Below are 13,664 nucleotides of genomic sequence, written 5' to 3'. Positions count from 1 at the left end.
AGGAAAACGACCGTCGAGAGAAGCAGTAGATAAAGATATGTTACCAACTGTAACTACAAAAGGCTTACCGAGCCAGTCAACTAATCTAGTGACAAGAGACAATCGGATCCTTAATAATAGTCTTCCCCAAGTCGTAGTTTCCAAAAGCACTTATGAAGATCTATATACCCAGTTTTGTGGTAGTGGAACCAACAGTTATGGAAGCCCAGTAGACTATGCATGGAAGTTCTCTTTGGAGTTTTTATATTATAGTCGCGGGATTGTTAGACGTTTATTATCTGGTTGGTCCATATTTGGGAAGAAGACTTTGATGCAAAAATTGTGTTCTGAATCGTTAGTAATTCCAATGCATAATTCAAGACCGAGTTGTGCTACTAGTGGAAGCTCTAAATTGTTTTCATCGACTTGCCATTTTCAATATAAACTCGAGACGAGTTTTATCGCAGTGGGAGAGCTTGATATGGGACGTATTAGGAAAGTTAGAAGTATATTCCAAGATATAGCCATATCTTGGATATTTATTAATTATGGCATTTTATTTATTAGGATTATCATTTGTTTTATTAGGTTTATCTTCTTTTATGTGAATAATATATTCTCTTAGAATATTTAGGAATATTTAGATTTCTAGGTTTATGTTTGCAGGCTATAAATAGTCATTTCCCTTTCATTGTAAAGCAGCTTGATGCTCATCATCTTGATAATATTATTGATTTAGTTTGGTTATAAACCATTGTCTATTTTTAACTCTTGGATTAGAGTTGCCGTAGCTCCTGAATTAGAGTGAGTTTACTGTTCTAAGGAGTGGCTTCTCCTTGTGCTACTAATCATTCATATTGCTTCCGCCGTGCCGTATCACAGAGACGGCTAGAAGAAGTCGTACATTATCCACCAGTCCGGTAGCAACATCGATACAAATAGTCTACCTAGAAAGATCAACCGGAATTGTCAACTTACCTGGCAACATCAATCAACTTTACTAGTCAGAAACATCGACGGAAATTGTCTATGACAGGGATATGCGCAACATCAATCAGAGTTTGCCCATTCAATTGTAGCAAGTGACCAAGAAAAAAAAAATAGCAAGTGATGTAACTAGATAATAACAACTTCACAACTTAAATGACCAGGTAATTAATGACTAATATTTAGTTCCAGTTGTAAAGGTTGACATCAAACTGAACATTCAAAATAGCTCATTCGGTTCTTCATTTTTTCAAAATCTTCACCTTTGAAAAGGTCATCTTCGTGTGGGTTGCAATATTTTTGAAATTGAGTGCACTGCTAAATAAGTTATCTCCAGCATTTCCTAGAAGCCTCCCAACAACCCTTGTTAATTAAGGCTGATATATCTTCAATGCGTTTCAGAGGATGATGCTTCACAGGAAATAAAAATAAAAATACAAATTAAAAGATTTGTGATCGCGAAGTTTGTGCCGGCTAAGGAATGGTGTGTGCATATATATGGGTACCCTAAGCATTAAAATAACCAAACTCATAAACCATGGCTCTGCAAGTTCTCTTAAAGTTTCAGTGTTTTGTCTTGTTACTGTGGATATACATAGCATCTGCTAAATACCGATCACTGGTTCCCAAGTAATAACCAAGCCTGGTTGCCGAAGTCACTGCGGGAATGTTAGCATACCCTATCCGTTCGGTATTGGTCCTGGTTGTTTCTTAGACGATTATTTCGAAATACGTTGCGATGAGAGTCTCCTCAATTCCACCAAGCCAGTTTATGGCAAAAACTTAAATATCTCAAATATATCAATACTCGACGGAGATATGATAACCGAAATCTTCATAGCCAGCGATTGTCCAGATAGGGAATCTCCTAATTTATTCTCGACAGCTTACTTGGGAAAATTCACCTTCTCTAATACAAAAAACAGGTTCGTTGGTATGGGTTGCAATACCTGGGCGTATCTAAAACCAGATGGTAATAGATCTATTAGTGCCGGATGTTTGTCAGTCTGTGATAAAATAGAAGATAGCACTGATGGGTCTTGCAATGGTGTCGGTTGTTGCCAGGCCTCCGTCCCAGCTGGACTTCAAAATTTAAACTACAGTGTTGGAAGCATGTCTAATACCGGTAGAACTTTGAGTTTCAATCCATGTAGTTATGCCTTTTTTATTGAAGAAAAATCATTTAAATTTTCTTCGTCGTATTTCATGGATTTCAAAAATAATGGAACCGGAACTGTTCCAGTGGTGATTGAATGGACCGTTGGTTTCCAGACATGCAATGAAGCTAAAAGAAACTCGACGTTTTATGCCTGTGGACCTAACACTGACTGTACAGTACCTGCAGGCGATAGTACTCAAGGTTATCGGTGTAACTGTAAAAATGGCTATAGAGGAAATCCTTATCTGAACAGCAGTACTGCTGGTGGATGTCAAGGCAATATTTACAGATTTCTTCTGCTAGTAATGAAATGAAACTACAATTGCAGTATATTGAACTGACTCTTCTTTTTGGCGGGACAGGTATCGATGAATGTAACGAGCTAGAGGTATGTAAGGGAGATAGAGGTAGTTGCAAAAACACAGAAGGAAGCTACAACTGTTCTTGCAACAAGGGATATAGTATTGATATCAGAAATAATATTACAGATTGCTTTCTCGAGAGTCAGAGCGATCTTCCCGAGAGTCGGAGTACTCAGAATAATAATAACGTCAACAAGATTGTTGTTGGTAAGTGCTAGCAGTGATTTTGAATGGCATCTTACACTAATAGTATGAATGAACTATAAAAACCTTAAATTTAATTAGATTGTATGATCACTGTGGTTTTCTAGCGGAAATGTTGTGGTATTACAATTATAATTTTGAATCCTACTAGCATATTGCAGACGCGGGATATCTATTAAGTTCTCTTGTATTGCTTGCAGGGGCCTGCCTTAGCTTATTTATTCTACTTGTGAGTCTTGTGACCGGCTTCTGGATATACTGGGGATACAGGAAAAAAAAGCACATGGAACTCAAGGAGGAATTCTTCAAGAAAAATGGTGGTTTGATTTTAAACCGACTCCTTGATGAACGGGAAGAGGATGCCGACTCTAGTAGATATGGAAAAGAAGGAAAGAAGCACCGATCAGTGGCTACAATATATACTGAGAAGGAGCTAAGCAAGGCCACGAACAACTATCACGAAAGTCAAATTCTTGGACGAGGAGGGTTTGGTACGGTGTATAAAGGAACCTTATCTAATGGCAAAGTGGTTGCTATAAAGAAGACGAAAATAGTCGATATGAATCAAAATGAGCAATTCGTTAATGAAATTGCTGTTCTGTCACAAAACAATCACAAGAACGTAGTTCAGCTCTTGGGTTGTTGTCTAGAGAGCGAAGTTCCTTTGCTAGTTTATGAATATATTTCTAACGGGACCCTTCACCAACATTTACACGAACATTGGGGGAACCAAACCGGTTCGGCTACTCTTTCATGGGAAAATCGGTTAAGGATAGCCTCGGAAGTTGCAGGATCATTAGCCTACTTGCACTCTGAAGCTTCCATACCTATAAACCACAGAGATGTCAAGTCAAGTAATGTACTTCTAGATGATGACTACAAAGCAAAAGTTGCAGATTTTGGTGGTTCGAGGTTGAATCCTACCGATCAGGCTCAGTTAAGTACGGTAGTTCAAGGTACTTTTGGATACTTAGATCCACAATACATGCAATCGAACCAACTAACAGACAAAAACGACGTTTACAGCTTTGGCGTTCTTCTTGTTGAATTGCTTACAGGTAAAGCTGTATTTTCTCCAGACAGACCTGAAGAGGATAGAAACCTGGCTAGTTATTTCCTTTCTTCTATGAAAACCAACAAACTGTTTGTGATTCTTGACAATAGATTGGTACGAAATGATAATGAACAAATTAGTAGTGTACATGTGCACCAACAGATCCAAGAAATAGCTGAACTAGCACAAAATTGTTTAAGAATGAAGGGAGAAAACAGACCTTCAATGAAAGAAGTAGCAATAGTGCTCCACGGATTGATGAGGGTGTCGTCTACCCACCCTTGGGTCATGGATGATGACGAGGATATAATATATTCACCAAGCACAGAAGAGCACAGGCTCCTGTCAGAATCAGCTGGGTTACTATCTTACACAGATAGCATACCAACAATTGGCGATAGCAACAAAGGGATATCAGCCTTACAGACTGAGGGACGTTAGTGTAAAGAATAAACTATGCGAAGTGTGTTCACCTATCACATCATGAGGGGTTTGTCTTCATGACCCCTGTAATAACGTCCCAATGGGCAGTAGTTGATGTAATATATAAGACAAATTGAATTGCTTGTTGATTGCAGTGAAATAATTATATTAAAAATTAACCCTCTTCCTTTTCAAACGTATTCTGCAGAATATCTTAGGTTGATGATTTGAGAAGAAATGTCAACCCATGAAAATGCAAGTTGCAAGGGCAGGAGGTATCTAAGAGTTACAAGATCCTAATCCTAGAAGAAACGAGTAATGAGTACGCCACAATTCAAAATTTGTCCGACAATTACTTAGAACAAGAAACCCATCAAACATCGATCAACAACAACCTAGTTTTACAAAATCCTAGAAGAAACCAAATACATAAAAGGGGGTCTGCAAATCACAAGTTACAACAACAACTAATAAAAAATTATCAAAACAAGAGAGAAAATCCCATGTCGTCATCACTATCCTCTTTCTCTTCCTTCTCCCCTCAGCTGCAGGTGCTTCAGCAGCTGCTGCATCACCAGAGCTTGCTGCTGTACCACCAACTCGGTGCTGCACAATTGGGATGGAGTGATGGGACTTCTTCAAAATTTGTTTGCATCTCTTTGTTAGCTTAGCTATAATTTTAGCTGTGTTTTCTGGTTTTCAAGCTATTGATCTGTAGCACTCTGTAACTTCCCTCTGGGCAGCCACTATCTGTGGTAATCCTGACTTTTTTTTTGAAAATACTTTTTCCCAGTAGAAAAAAATATAAGTATCACCTCCCTTTACTAATATCGTTTAATTGGGCCCCGAAAACAATTAGGGGCCAATTTTTTACCCAATCATGTTTGTTATTTGAAGCTTCACCAATATCATTCCCTCCATTAGAATCACTCATTTCAAATAACCCTAATGCTTCCCCCAAAAATTCAACTTCTTCTTCTCCACAACACAAAAACACAATTTTTCTTTTATCAAAAATTATTCTCTAAATCTGATTTTAATATAACTAAACTAATTAACAACTTAATTAACTTAATTAACACTAACGATTTAGGGGTACTTCGGCATTTCAAAAAAAAATGGGATAAGGGATAACCCATAATTGCTAATTCATGACCCTTTTTTGTCCTGTAGTGTGAAGCCCCTAATAATTTTTTGGGACCCCCAATTAAACCAGGTTTATTAAGTATTCCTGATTCATCTTATTAGGTAGTCCCAAATTGATTTATCAACTCCCCACCCCAAATAGTGTATTTTGTGGCTATTATCCTCTACCAGATTGAAACAAGTTCTTCATAATTAACGGTTGAAATTTCTCTTCGTTATCAGGAGGCAGAGTCCAATTTCCATTTGCATTTTCTTATTTCCTGACCTAGCAACTTACTGAGCAGCATTAGAGACGTAAGACACACCATCTACTACTTGCAATGACTCATTTAGTATCAATTGAGATGGTTTAAAACAAAGAAATGGTCATATGTGCAATTGGGATGTATTCTTAAATGAGAAATCAACAAAATATTGATGTTTAAAGCCACCGGCCAGGCGGCCATGTCAGAAACATGGACCGAAATTATCAACTTACAAAATTTCGCCCAATGAAGTGTGGCAATTGACGTAACTTATTAGACACTTCAACTACTACTATATAATAATGAACAACTTGCCAAGCTAAAGACCAGGTAATGACTATAATATATTGGCTGACAACAAAACTGAACACTCAAAATAGCTCATTAGCGTCTTGAATTTTTTAAAATTTTCATCTTTGAAAGGGTCATGATCTTCGTGTGCAATGCAATACTTTGGAAACCAATGCGAAACAGACATGTAACAACTGTTTATTGGTTTAATTATCAACTATGTATTAATAATGTTATAAACAACATTAAGATGATCAATTATCACAATTAAATTCATAAAGAGAAAATACTAATAAACCATGGCTTCACATCTTCTCCTAAAGCTTCAGTGTTTCCTCCTGTTATTACGTCTGCAATTAACATCTACCAAGGAAATTCGGATGATCGATGCTTCGAAAGTGATTACCAAGTTTGGTTGCCAAGATAAGTGCGGGAACGTCGACATACCGTACCCATTTGGTATCGGAGACGGTTGTGCCATAGACAAATATTTTTTCAGAATAAAATGCAACGACAGTCTTCCTTATCACGCCAGAGTACCAGTGTACGGTTCCATAACTGTCTCAAATATATCAATACAAGGAGGCGAGATTACAATTGGAATGGGAATAGTCACCAGTTGTTCAGATAAGAGTATAAAGATTAATAATGATTTGACAGCGGTAAAATCTGAGAAGTTTACCTTGTCTAGTACAAAAAACAAGTTCATAGCTATTGGTTGTGACACCTTGGCATATATAGTAGCCAAAGGTGATGATTCATCTGTTGGTACAGGATGTATGTCATACTGCAATAAAGTAGAAGATACCACTGATGGAATTTGCAATGGTGTTGGTTGTTGCGAGGCCTCAATTCCAGCTGGTCTGCTGAGATATGAAACGAAACTTGGGAGCATGTATGCTCCCCGTAGGAATTTGAGTTTCAATCCATGTAGTTATGCGTTTTTAACTGAAAAAAGTTCATTCAACTTTTCTTCATCATACCTCGGAAGTTTCGCCAACAATGGGACTTTTAGGGTGCCCGTAGTGCTCGATTGGACTATTGGTAACGAGACATGTGTGGAAGCTGAAAGAAATTTAATAAGCTATGCATGTGGACCTAACACTGAGTGTATACCGGCAGGCAGTGATGTTCAAGGTTATCGCTGTAGTTGTAAAAAGGGCTACGATGGAACTCAGAGAGGAATTCTTCAAGAAAAATGGTGGTTTGATTTTGAACCGACTTCTTGATGAACGGGAAGAGGACATTGAGGCAAGTAAAAATGTCAAAGGAGAAAAGAAGCACCGGTCAATTGCTAAAATATACACCGAGCAGGAGCTGACAAAGGCGACTAACAACTATCAGGATAGTCAAATACTTGGCCGAGGAGGGTTTGGCACGGTGTATAAAGGAACCTTATCTAATGGCGAAGTGGTTGCTATTAAGAAGACAAAAATAGTTGACATGGACCAAAATGAGCAATTCATAAATGAAATTGCTGTTCTATCACAAATCAATCACAAAAATGTGGTTCAGCTCTTGGGTTGTTGTCTAGAAAGCGAAGTTCCTCTGCTAGTTTATAAGTATATTGCGAACGGGACCCTTCACCAACATTTACATGAACGTCGTGAAGGTTCTGTTACTCTTTCATGGGAAAATCGTTTGAGGATAGCCTCAGAAGTTGCAGGATCATTAGCCTACTTGCACTCTGAAGCTTCCATACCCATAATCCACAGAGATGTCAAATCAGGTAACGTACTTCTAGAGGATGATTTCAAAGCGAAAGTCGCAGATTTTGGAGGTTCGAGGTTGAATCCTACCGATGAGGCTCAGTTAAGGACAGTAGTTCAAGGTACATTTGGGTACTTAGATCCAGAATAAATGCAATCAAGCCAACTGACAGATAAAAGCGACGTTTACAGCTTTGGCGTTCTTCTTGTGGAATTGCTAACCGGTAAAGCTGTATTTTCTAAAGACAGGCCTGAAGAAGATAGAAATCTGGCTAGTTATTTCCTTTCGTCTATGAAAACCAACAGACTGTTTGTGATTCTTGATGAAAGTTTGGTAAAGAATGATATTGAGCGAGTCAGTAGTGTACATGGGCACCAACAGATTCAAGAAGTGGCAGAACTAGCACAAAAATGCTTAAGAATGAAGGGAGAAAACAGACCTTCAATGAAAGAAGTAGCAATAATGCTGCACGGAATAATGAGTGTGTCGTATAACCACCCTTGGGTCTTGGATGATGATGAGGATATAAAAAATACTACAAGCAAAGAAGAACACAGGCTTTTGTTGGAATCAGCTGAATTACTATCTTACACAGACAGTATATCAACAATTGGTGATAGCAGTAAAGGGGTATCGGAATTTCAAACCGAGGGCCGTTAACATATACATTGTTGGAGTAAAATACCGCACGCCTATCAGATATGCGAAGTAATGACCATCAAGACTGAGCGAAGACGACCGCATATAGCAAATATGGAATGACGCATCAGATGACGTCAACTTAATCACGAGTAAAGTGTGAAGAGCTATGAGGTATTAAGAGTACGTGCGAGAAGAGTCAATGTAAGCGTGCGTTAATGACGCACGCCAGATCCGAAAATAAGGGCTTTATTAGTTGTCATCCACTATGTAAACTCCTATATAAGGAGCCGAGCGGACTTGTATTGAGAGAAATCTTTTGGAGTGCTTAGACAAGAATTTTAGGAGAGAGATCTTTTGAAGGTTAAATCTAAAAAATTCCACCAAAAGTTTCAGTCTCAGAAAAACAATCTTCATTGTTCAGGTTTTCAGGTCTTTAAGGGACAAATTTTCTTTAGTTTGTTAACAATAAAACAAAGGTGGAACAACAAGCATCTACAGAGGAAATAAGGATAGTCAGAACGAAAGGAGGAGGCAGATTTCAATAACTAAAACGAGTAATTCAGTAACTAAAACGAGTATCTCTGATGCAGATTTCCATGCAGGAATAACAGAAGAGTACACAAGCGCGATTATGAAGGAAGGAAGATCATGACGGTGGATAAAATAGCTCCATTAAAGGAATGGGAAAAGAAGAAGATAACGTTTGCAGCGGACAAGATCTCGGAAGAAACTTAAGGAGAACAGATGTCTTGGTGATTACAATAACTGCAAAGCGAAAAGAAAAAAAATGAAGGAATGAAAGAATCAGAAGAGTGGGCGATAGACAAAACCTTGGTAGACACGGGTAGTTCGGTAGATATTTTGTTCTATCGCACATTCAAAGGAATGGGATACAAGGACGGGGATATGACTCGTTCTACATACAACATTCATGGTTTTAACAGAACTATAACAAAATCAAAAGGTGAAATAACCGTGCGAATACTATTGGGAGAAATAGAAACGCAGATACATTGTGCGTGGTCGATGTAGATTCACCATACAACATGCTATTGTGGCGACCATGGGTGCCTGCGATAAAGGTGTAGCATCAACTCTCCATAAATGTGTGAGATTCCCAATACCAAGTGGAATAGGAGAAATCAAAGGAGATAAAAAGAGTGCGAAGATCTGCGGTCAGATAGATGTAAAGAATTATGACGTACGAGCGAAGAAGCGAAAAGATCAGTGGAGAAAAGCAAGAGATCTAAGGAAGGAAGAAGAATTAAGAATATACATGATAAGAGCACAAGAAGGAAGAGGAATACCAAGAGAAATTCCATAAGAAGAGGTTGCACCAATGCACAAAATAAAAGAACCAAAACCACTAGGATGATCCAAAAATATTAAAAATTAGAACAAAGATGGGCTAAGAAGAGGAAGAGCGAACGATCAATATCTTACGTGAATATAAAGACATTTTCGCATGGAGCATGGAAGAAATGCCAGGAATAGATCCTTCTGTCGCATGCCACAGATTGGATATCAATAAGAACGCACGACTATTCAAGCAAAGGATAAGGAAGATAAAAACCACGTACCATCCTCAAATAGAAGCAGAGCTACAGAAGATGCTTGAGGCAGGAATAATAAGGCCAGCAAAATATCCAGATTGGATAGAAAATATGGTGGTGGTGCCAAAGAAGAATAATGGAATAAGGATTTGCATCGACTTCAGTGACTTAAACAAGGCATGTCCAAAGGACAACTTTCCATTACCAGACATACCACAAATGTTTGAAGCAGCATCAGGAAATGATATGCTCTCACTTATGGACGGATATAAAGGCTACAATCAAATTCCTTTGGCTGAAGAAGACCAAGAGAACACTGCCTTTTTCGCACCCAGAGGATTATATTGTTATACAAAAATGCCTTTTGGTCTGAAAAATGCAGTTGCGACATATCAAAGAATGATAGAAAAAGTATTTGAAAAATGGATACACACAACATTGGAGGTCTATGTAGATGATATGTTGGTGAAGAGTAAAAAAGATGAAGATCATGTTGACAACTTGAGAGAAATCTTTGAGCAGATGCGGCAATTCAACATCAAGATAAACCCGGAAAAGTGCATTTTCGGAGTTGCGTCGGGAATTTTTTTAGGTTATATTGTATCCAAGGAGGGAATAGAAGTCGACCCAGAAAAAGTACAAGCGGTTCGTGACATGCCATTACCTGCGACTGTGAAAGATGTACAGAAATTGAATGGACTGTTACCTTCATTGGGGCAGTTTATGTCACGTTCATCAGACAAGTGCAAGCACTTCTTTAACATCCTAAAGAAGGGGACCAAGTTCGAATGGACAGAAGGATGCGACAAATCACTGCAAAATATAAAGAATTACCTAATGAATGTATTTATTTTACAGAAAGCGAAACCATGAGAAGAATTATTAATACATCTGGCATCAACACCACACGCATTAAGTGTTGTCTTGCTACGTTTGGATCAAGGAGTAGAAAAGCCAATATACTACATAAGTAAAACATACAATGCCACAGAGAAAAATTACTCAAAGATTGAAAAGCTAATTCTCGCACTGGTCTATGCAACACAGAAACTCCGTATTTATTTTCAAGCCCACAAGATTAAGGTATTGACAAAAGTACTAATCGAGTCTGTAATGAAAAATTCAAAAAGATCAGGAAGAATCGAAAGAAAGAATACACAAGTAGGGCACTTTGAGATCAAGTATGAAATATTATCTTCACCAAAATCGCAAGTCATCGCAGATTTCTTGGCAGAATTTCCATTGGAAGATGAACATGTTGAAGAAATGATGGATGTGGATGAAGAACATGGGAATCCTAAAGATTTGTTGACAGATCATAATTCAAATATATGGGAGACACTGGTGGATGGATCATCAAATGGAGAAGGCAATGGAATTGGAATAGTTTTTATTTCACCAGCAAGGGCAAGAATGGCTTACTCATTCAGGTTGGAGTTCGCGTCCACCAACAACGAAACTGAATATGAAGCGGTGGTGCACGCGTTACAGTTAGCAATTGAAATGAAGTTAGAATATGCAAGAATAACTAGTGACTCACAGTTGGTAATCCGACAGATAGAAGGATCATATAGCACAAATGATCCTTCTTTACAGAAATACAAGAAGCTAGTCACGGAGTTAGCATTCCAAATTCCAAAAATAAGTTGGAGGCACATATACAGGAAAGACAATCGATTCGCGAATGCACTGGCTTTTATTCCTTCTATGTTAGTAGATCCAACTGCAAGGTATATAAAGATACAAACGCTCTTTTCGCCTTCAATTAAGAAGGAAAAGGAAGAAGACGCAGACGTAATGATAATAGAAAACACTGAAGAAGAGCAAGCGAACAAAGACGCAGATTGGAGAACCCATCTTCATTTATACTTGGAGAAAGGAGAAGTCCCAAGAAACAGGTTGGAGGCACACAAGTTAAATAGTAAAGCGACAAATTACGAACTAAGAGATGGTGTACTATATAGAAAGTCATTCCTTGGACCATCACTTAGATGTTTAACGCGAAAAGAGGGAATAGAAATCCCAAAGGCATTACACTACGGAGATGATGGGAATCATAGTGGAGGAAGGTCTTTAGCATACAGGACGAATATACAAGGGTATTACTGGCCCTACATGCATGAGGACACAAAAGAAGTATTGAGGCGGTGCGAAGAGTGCCAGCATCACGGAAAAAAGATACATGCACCTGGAGCGATGCTGAACTCATCAACAAGTGTGTGGCCATTTGGAAAATGGGGCTTAGACATTGTTGGTCCATTTATACCAGGAACACGGCAAAGTAGATACCTAATAGTAGCAACAGATTACTTTACAAAATGGGCAGAAGTGAAAGCGGTGCAACATATTCGAGACAAAGATATGTTCACGTTCATATTTGAGAATATCATCTGCAGATTTGGAATCCCTGCGCAATTAGTTCCTGATAATGGAAAACAATTTGAAGGAGAAAACATAGAAATGCTACTTAACGCATTCAAAATTCAAAACGGAAAATCCACTCCATTATATCCACAAAGTAATGGACAAGCAGAGGCAACCAACAAGACAATTGCAGATATATTGAAGAAGAAGTTGGAAGGATACAACAAAGGGTGGCGCGAACAAGTGCATAATGAAGTATGGGCATACAAAACAACTAGGAGAGAAGCTACAGGAATGTCACCTTTCTGTCTGATATATGGAGTAGAAGCGGTGTTGCCAACTGAGGTCATCATTCCTACAACTAAGAAAGAAGCATGGGAAAAGAATTTGAGTGCAGACTTAATTTTAACAAAACTTGATGATCTAGAAGAAAGTAGATAAATTGCTCTACAAAATATGAAAAATTACACAAAAAGATAGCTCGAGAATATAACAAGCGCGTCAAAGAAAGATAATTTCATCCAGGAGATCTAGTGTTCAGAGAAATACCGCCTTATCAACGAGGAGGAGATGGAAAGCTGGAGAAAAGATGGGATGAACCATACATAATAAAGAGGGTAGTTGGAAATGGAGCATACAAGTTGATGTATCCTGAGGGAAGAGACATGGGACGAAAGCTTGAGGATCCGTGGAACATATTATATTTGAAGAAATACTATCCATAAGTCATCCAGTGGTTACCGCACGTATGAAGAAGGAAACCCCATGCAACTTAAAATGAATTATATGCAGATGAAGATGCGAATTTTTTCACAGGGATGTAATATTCAAGCGTATGAATAAAAATAAAGACTTTGCTCTTTTATACATAACCAATATCTTAACAAAAAGGAAAAAATAAGACCTTACAATAAGACCTTAATAGAAGGCAACAGAAGTAAAGACTCCAACTAGGGAGGCTAGGCATCCAATTCTGGCGTGCACCCTAGTTCACATACAGCAAGAGGAAATGATAAGACCTAACACACGTCATAATTGGGGAAAGCTACATCGACCCTGAAACCCGAGTCATGGATATTTGGGGTGAAACAAAAGCCTATCCAGGAGAGGCGCCTAAATCGAGAGATTAAGGTGAAAAGGTCTCTCCTATGGAGTGCAGAAACTCGATCAGGGCGTCGAGGTACACGGTTGAGTCAAGAGTGCCTGGGGCGTCTGGAGCGTACCTGGCCGCTCTTGACAAGTCTTGACTATGATGCACTCGGTCCGAAGAAACTCCACTTAGGGTGCGGTCTTGTAACCATATATAAGCCATATCGGCGGAGGGATAAGATGCCGCGAAAACAACTGATTGTTGCATCACAGGATGGGAAGAACCCACCCCAACCCGGTAGGGGTAAGCTTCCTTTAAGGGGCAATCAGGGGGAATATAAGGACGACACCCTCCATTAGGGAGCTGAATTGTGTCAATAGACGCTAATATCACGAGGCTTTTTACTCACGGGAGTATTAAGGCTTGTCATATTTGCGCATCAATAAAACCTGCAG

At 38.6% G+C, this 13,664-nt stretch overlaps 2 protein-coding genes and 1 pseudogene across 4 annotated transcripts; all 3 read left to right on the top strand.

Annotated features, from left to right (window-relative positions):
- Nucleotides 1-1,242: 1,242 nt before the first annotated feature.
- LOC113342656 (putative wall-associated receptor kinase-like 16) lies at nucleotides 1,243-4,364 on the top strand. Of its 3 annotated transcripts, none has more exons than XM_026587127.1 (4): nucleotides 1,243-2,401; nucleotides 2,488-2,532; nucleotides 2,614-2,694; nucleotides 2,892-4,364. In XM_026587127.1, exons 1-4 carry the CDS (start codon nucleotides 1,786-1,788, stop codon nucleotides 4,184-4,186), a joined length of 2,037 nt encoding a protein of 678 aa, XP_026442912.1. In that variant the 5' UTR covers nucleotides 1,243-1,785; the 3' UTR covers nucleotides 4,187-4,364. The 3 variants fall into 3 exon arrangements, with proteins under 3 accessions (XP_026442912.1, XP_026442913.1, XP_026442911.1); XM_026587128.1 differs by having other exon boundaries at nucleotides 1,245-2,092; nucleotides 2,210-2,401; nucleotides 2,488-2,694; XM_026587126.1 differs by having other exon boundaries at nucleotides 1,246-2,401; nucleotides 2,488-2,694.
- A 1,771-nt stretch (nucleotides 4,365-6,135) lies between these two features.
- Nucleotides 6,136-8,600, top strand: LOC113342637 (annotated as a pseudogene).
- Nucleotides 8,601-10,868: 2,268 nt separating this feature from the next.
- On the top strand, nucleotides 10,869-12,560 carry LOC113342670. The gene has a single exon (XM_026587136.1). The coding sequence runs from the start codon at nucleotides 10,869-10,871 to the stop codon at nucleotides 12,558-12,560; it is 1,692 nt and encodes a 563-aa protein (XP_026442921.1).
- The last annotated feature ends 1,104 nt before the right edge of the window (nucleotides 12,561-13,664 follow it).

Source organism: Papaver somniferum, unplaced genomic scaffold, assembly GCF_003573695.1.
Source record: "Papaver somniferum cultivar HN1 unplaced genomic scaffold, ASM357369v1 unplaced-scaffold_46, whole genome shotgun sequence".
In the NCBI taxonomy this organism is placed as follows: domain Eukaryota; kingdom Viridiplantae; phylum Streptophyta; class Magnoliopsida; order Ranunculales; family Papaveraceae; genus Papaver; species Papaver somniferum.
The sequence above is the reverse complement of the archived record's forward strand: the minus strand, read 5'-3'. Positions and strand labels throughout refer to the sequence as shown.

Bases quoted from the DNA above. Each gene is read 5' to 3' on its own strand.
- LOC113342656 (XM_026587126.1), top strand. From the start codon at position 1,786: ATGATAACCGAAATCTTCATAGCCAGCGATTGTCCAGATAGGGAATCT. The intron at 2,402-2,487 runs GCAATATTTACA...TTGGCGGGACAG, and splicing joins TACTGCTGGTGGATGTCAAG to GTATCGATGAATGTAACGAG. The intron at 2,695-2,891 runs GTAAGTGCTAGC...TATTGCTTGCAG, and splicing joins CGTCAACAAGATTGTTGTTG to GGGCCTGCCTTAGCTTATTT.
- LOC113342670 (XM_026587136.1), top strand. From the start codon at position 10,869: ATGAAAAATTCAAAAAGATCAGGAAGAATCGAAAGAAAGAATACACAA.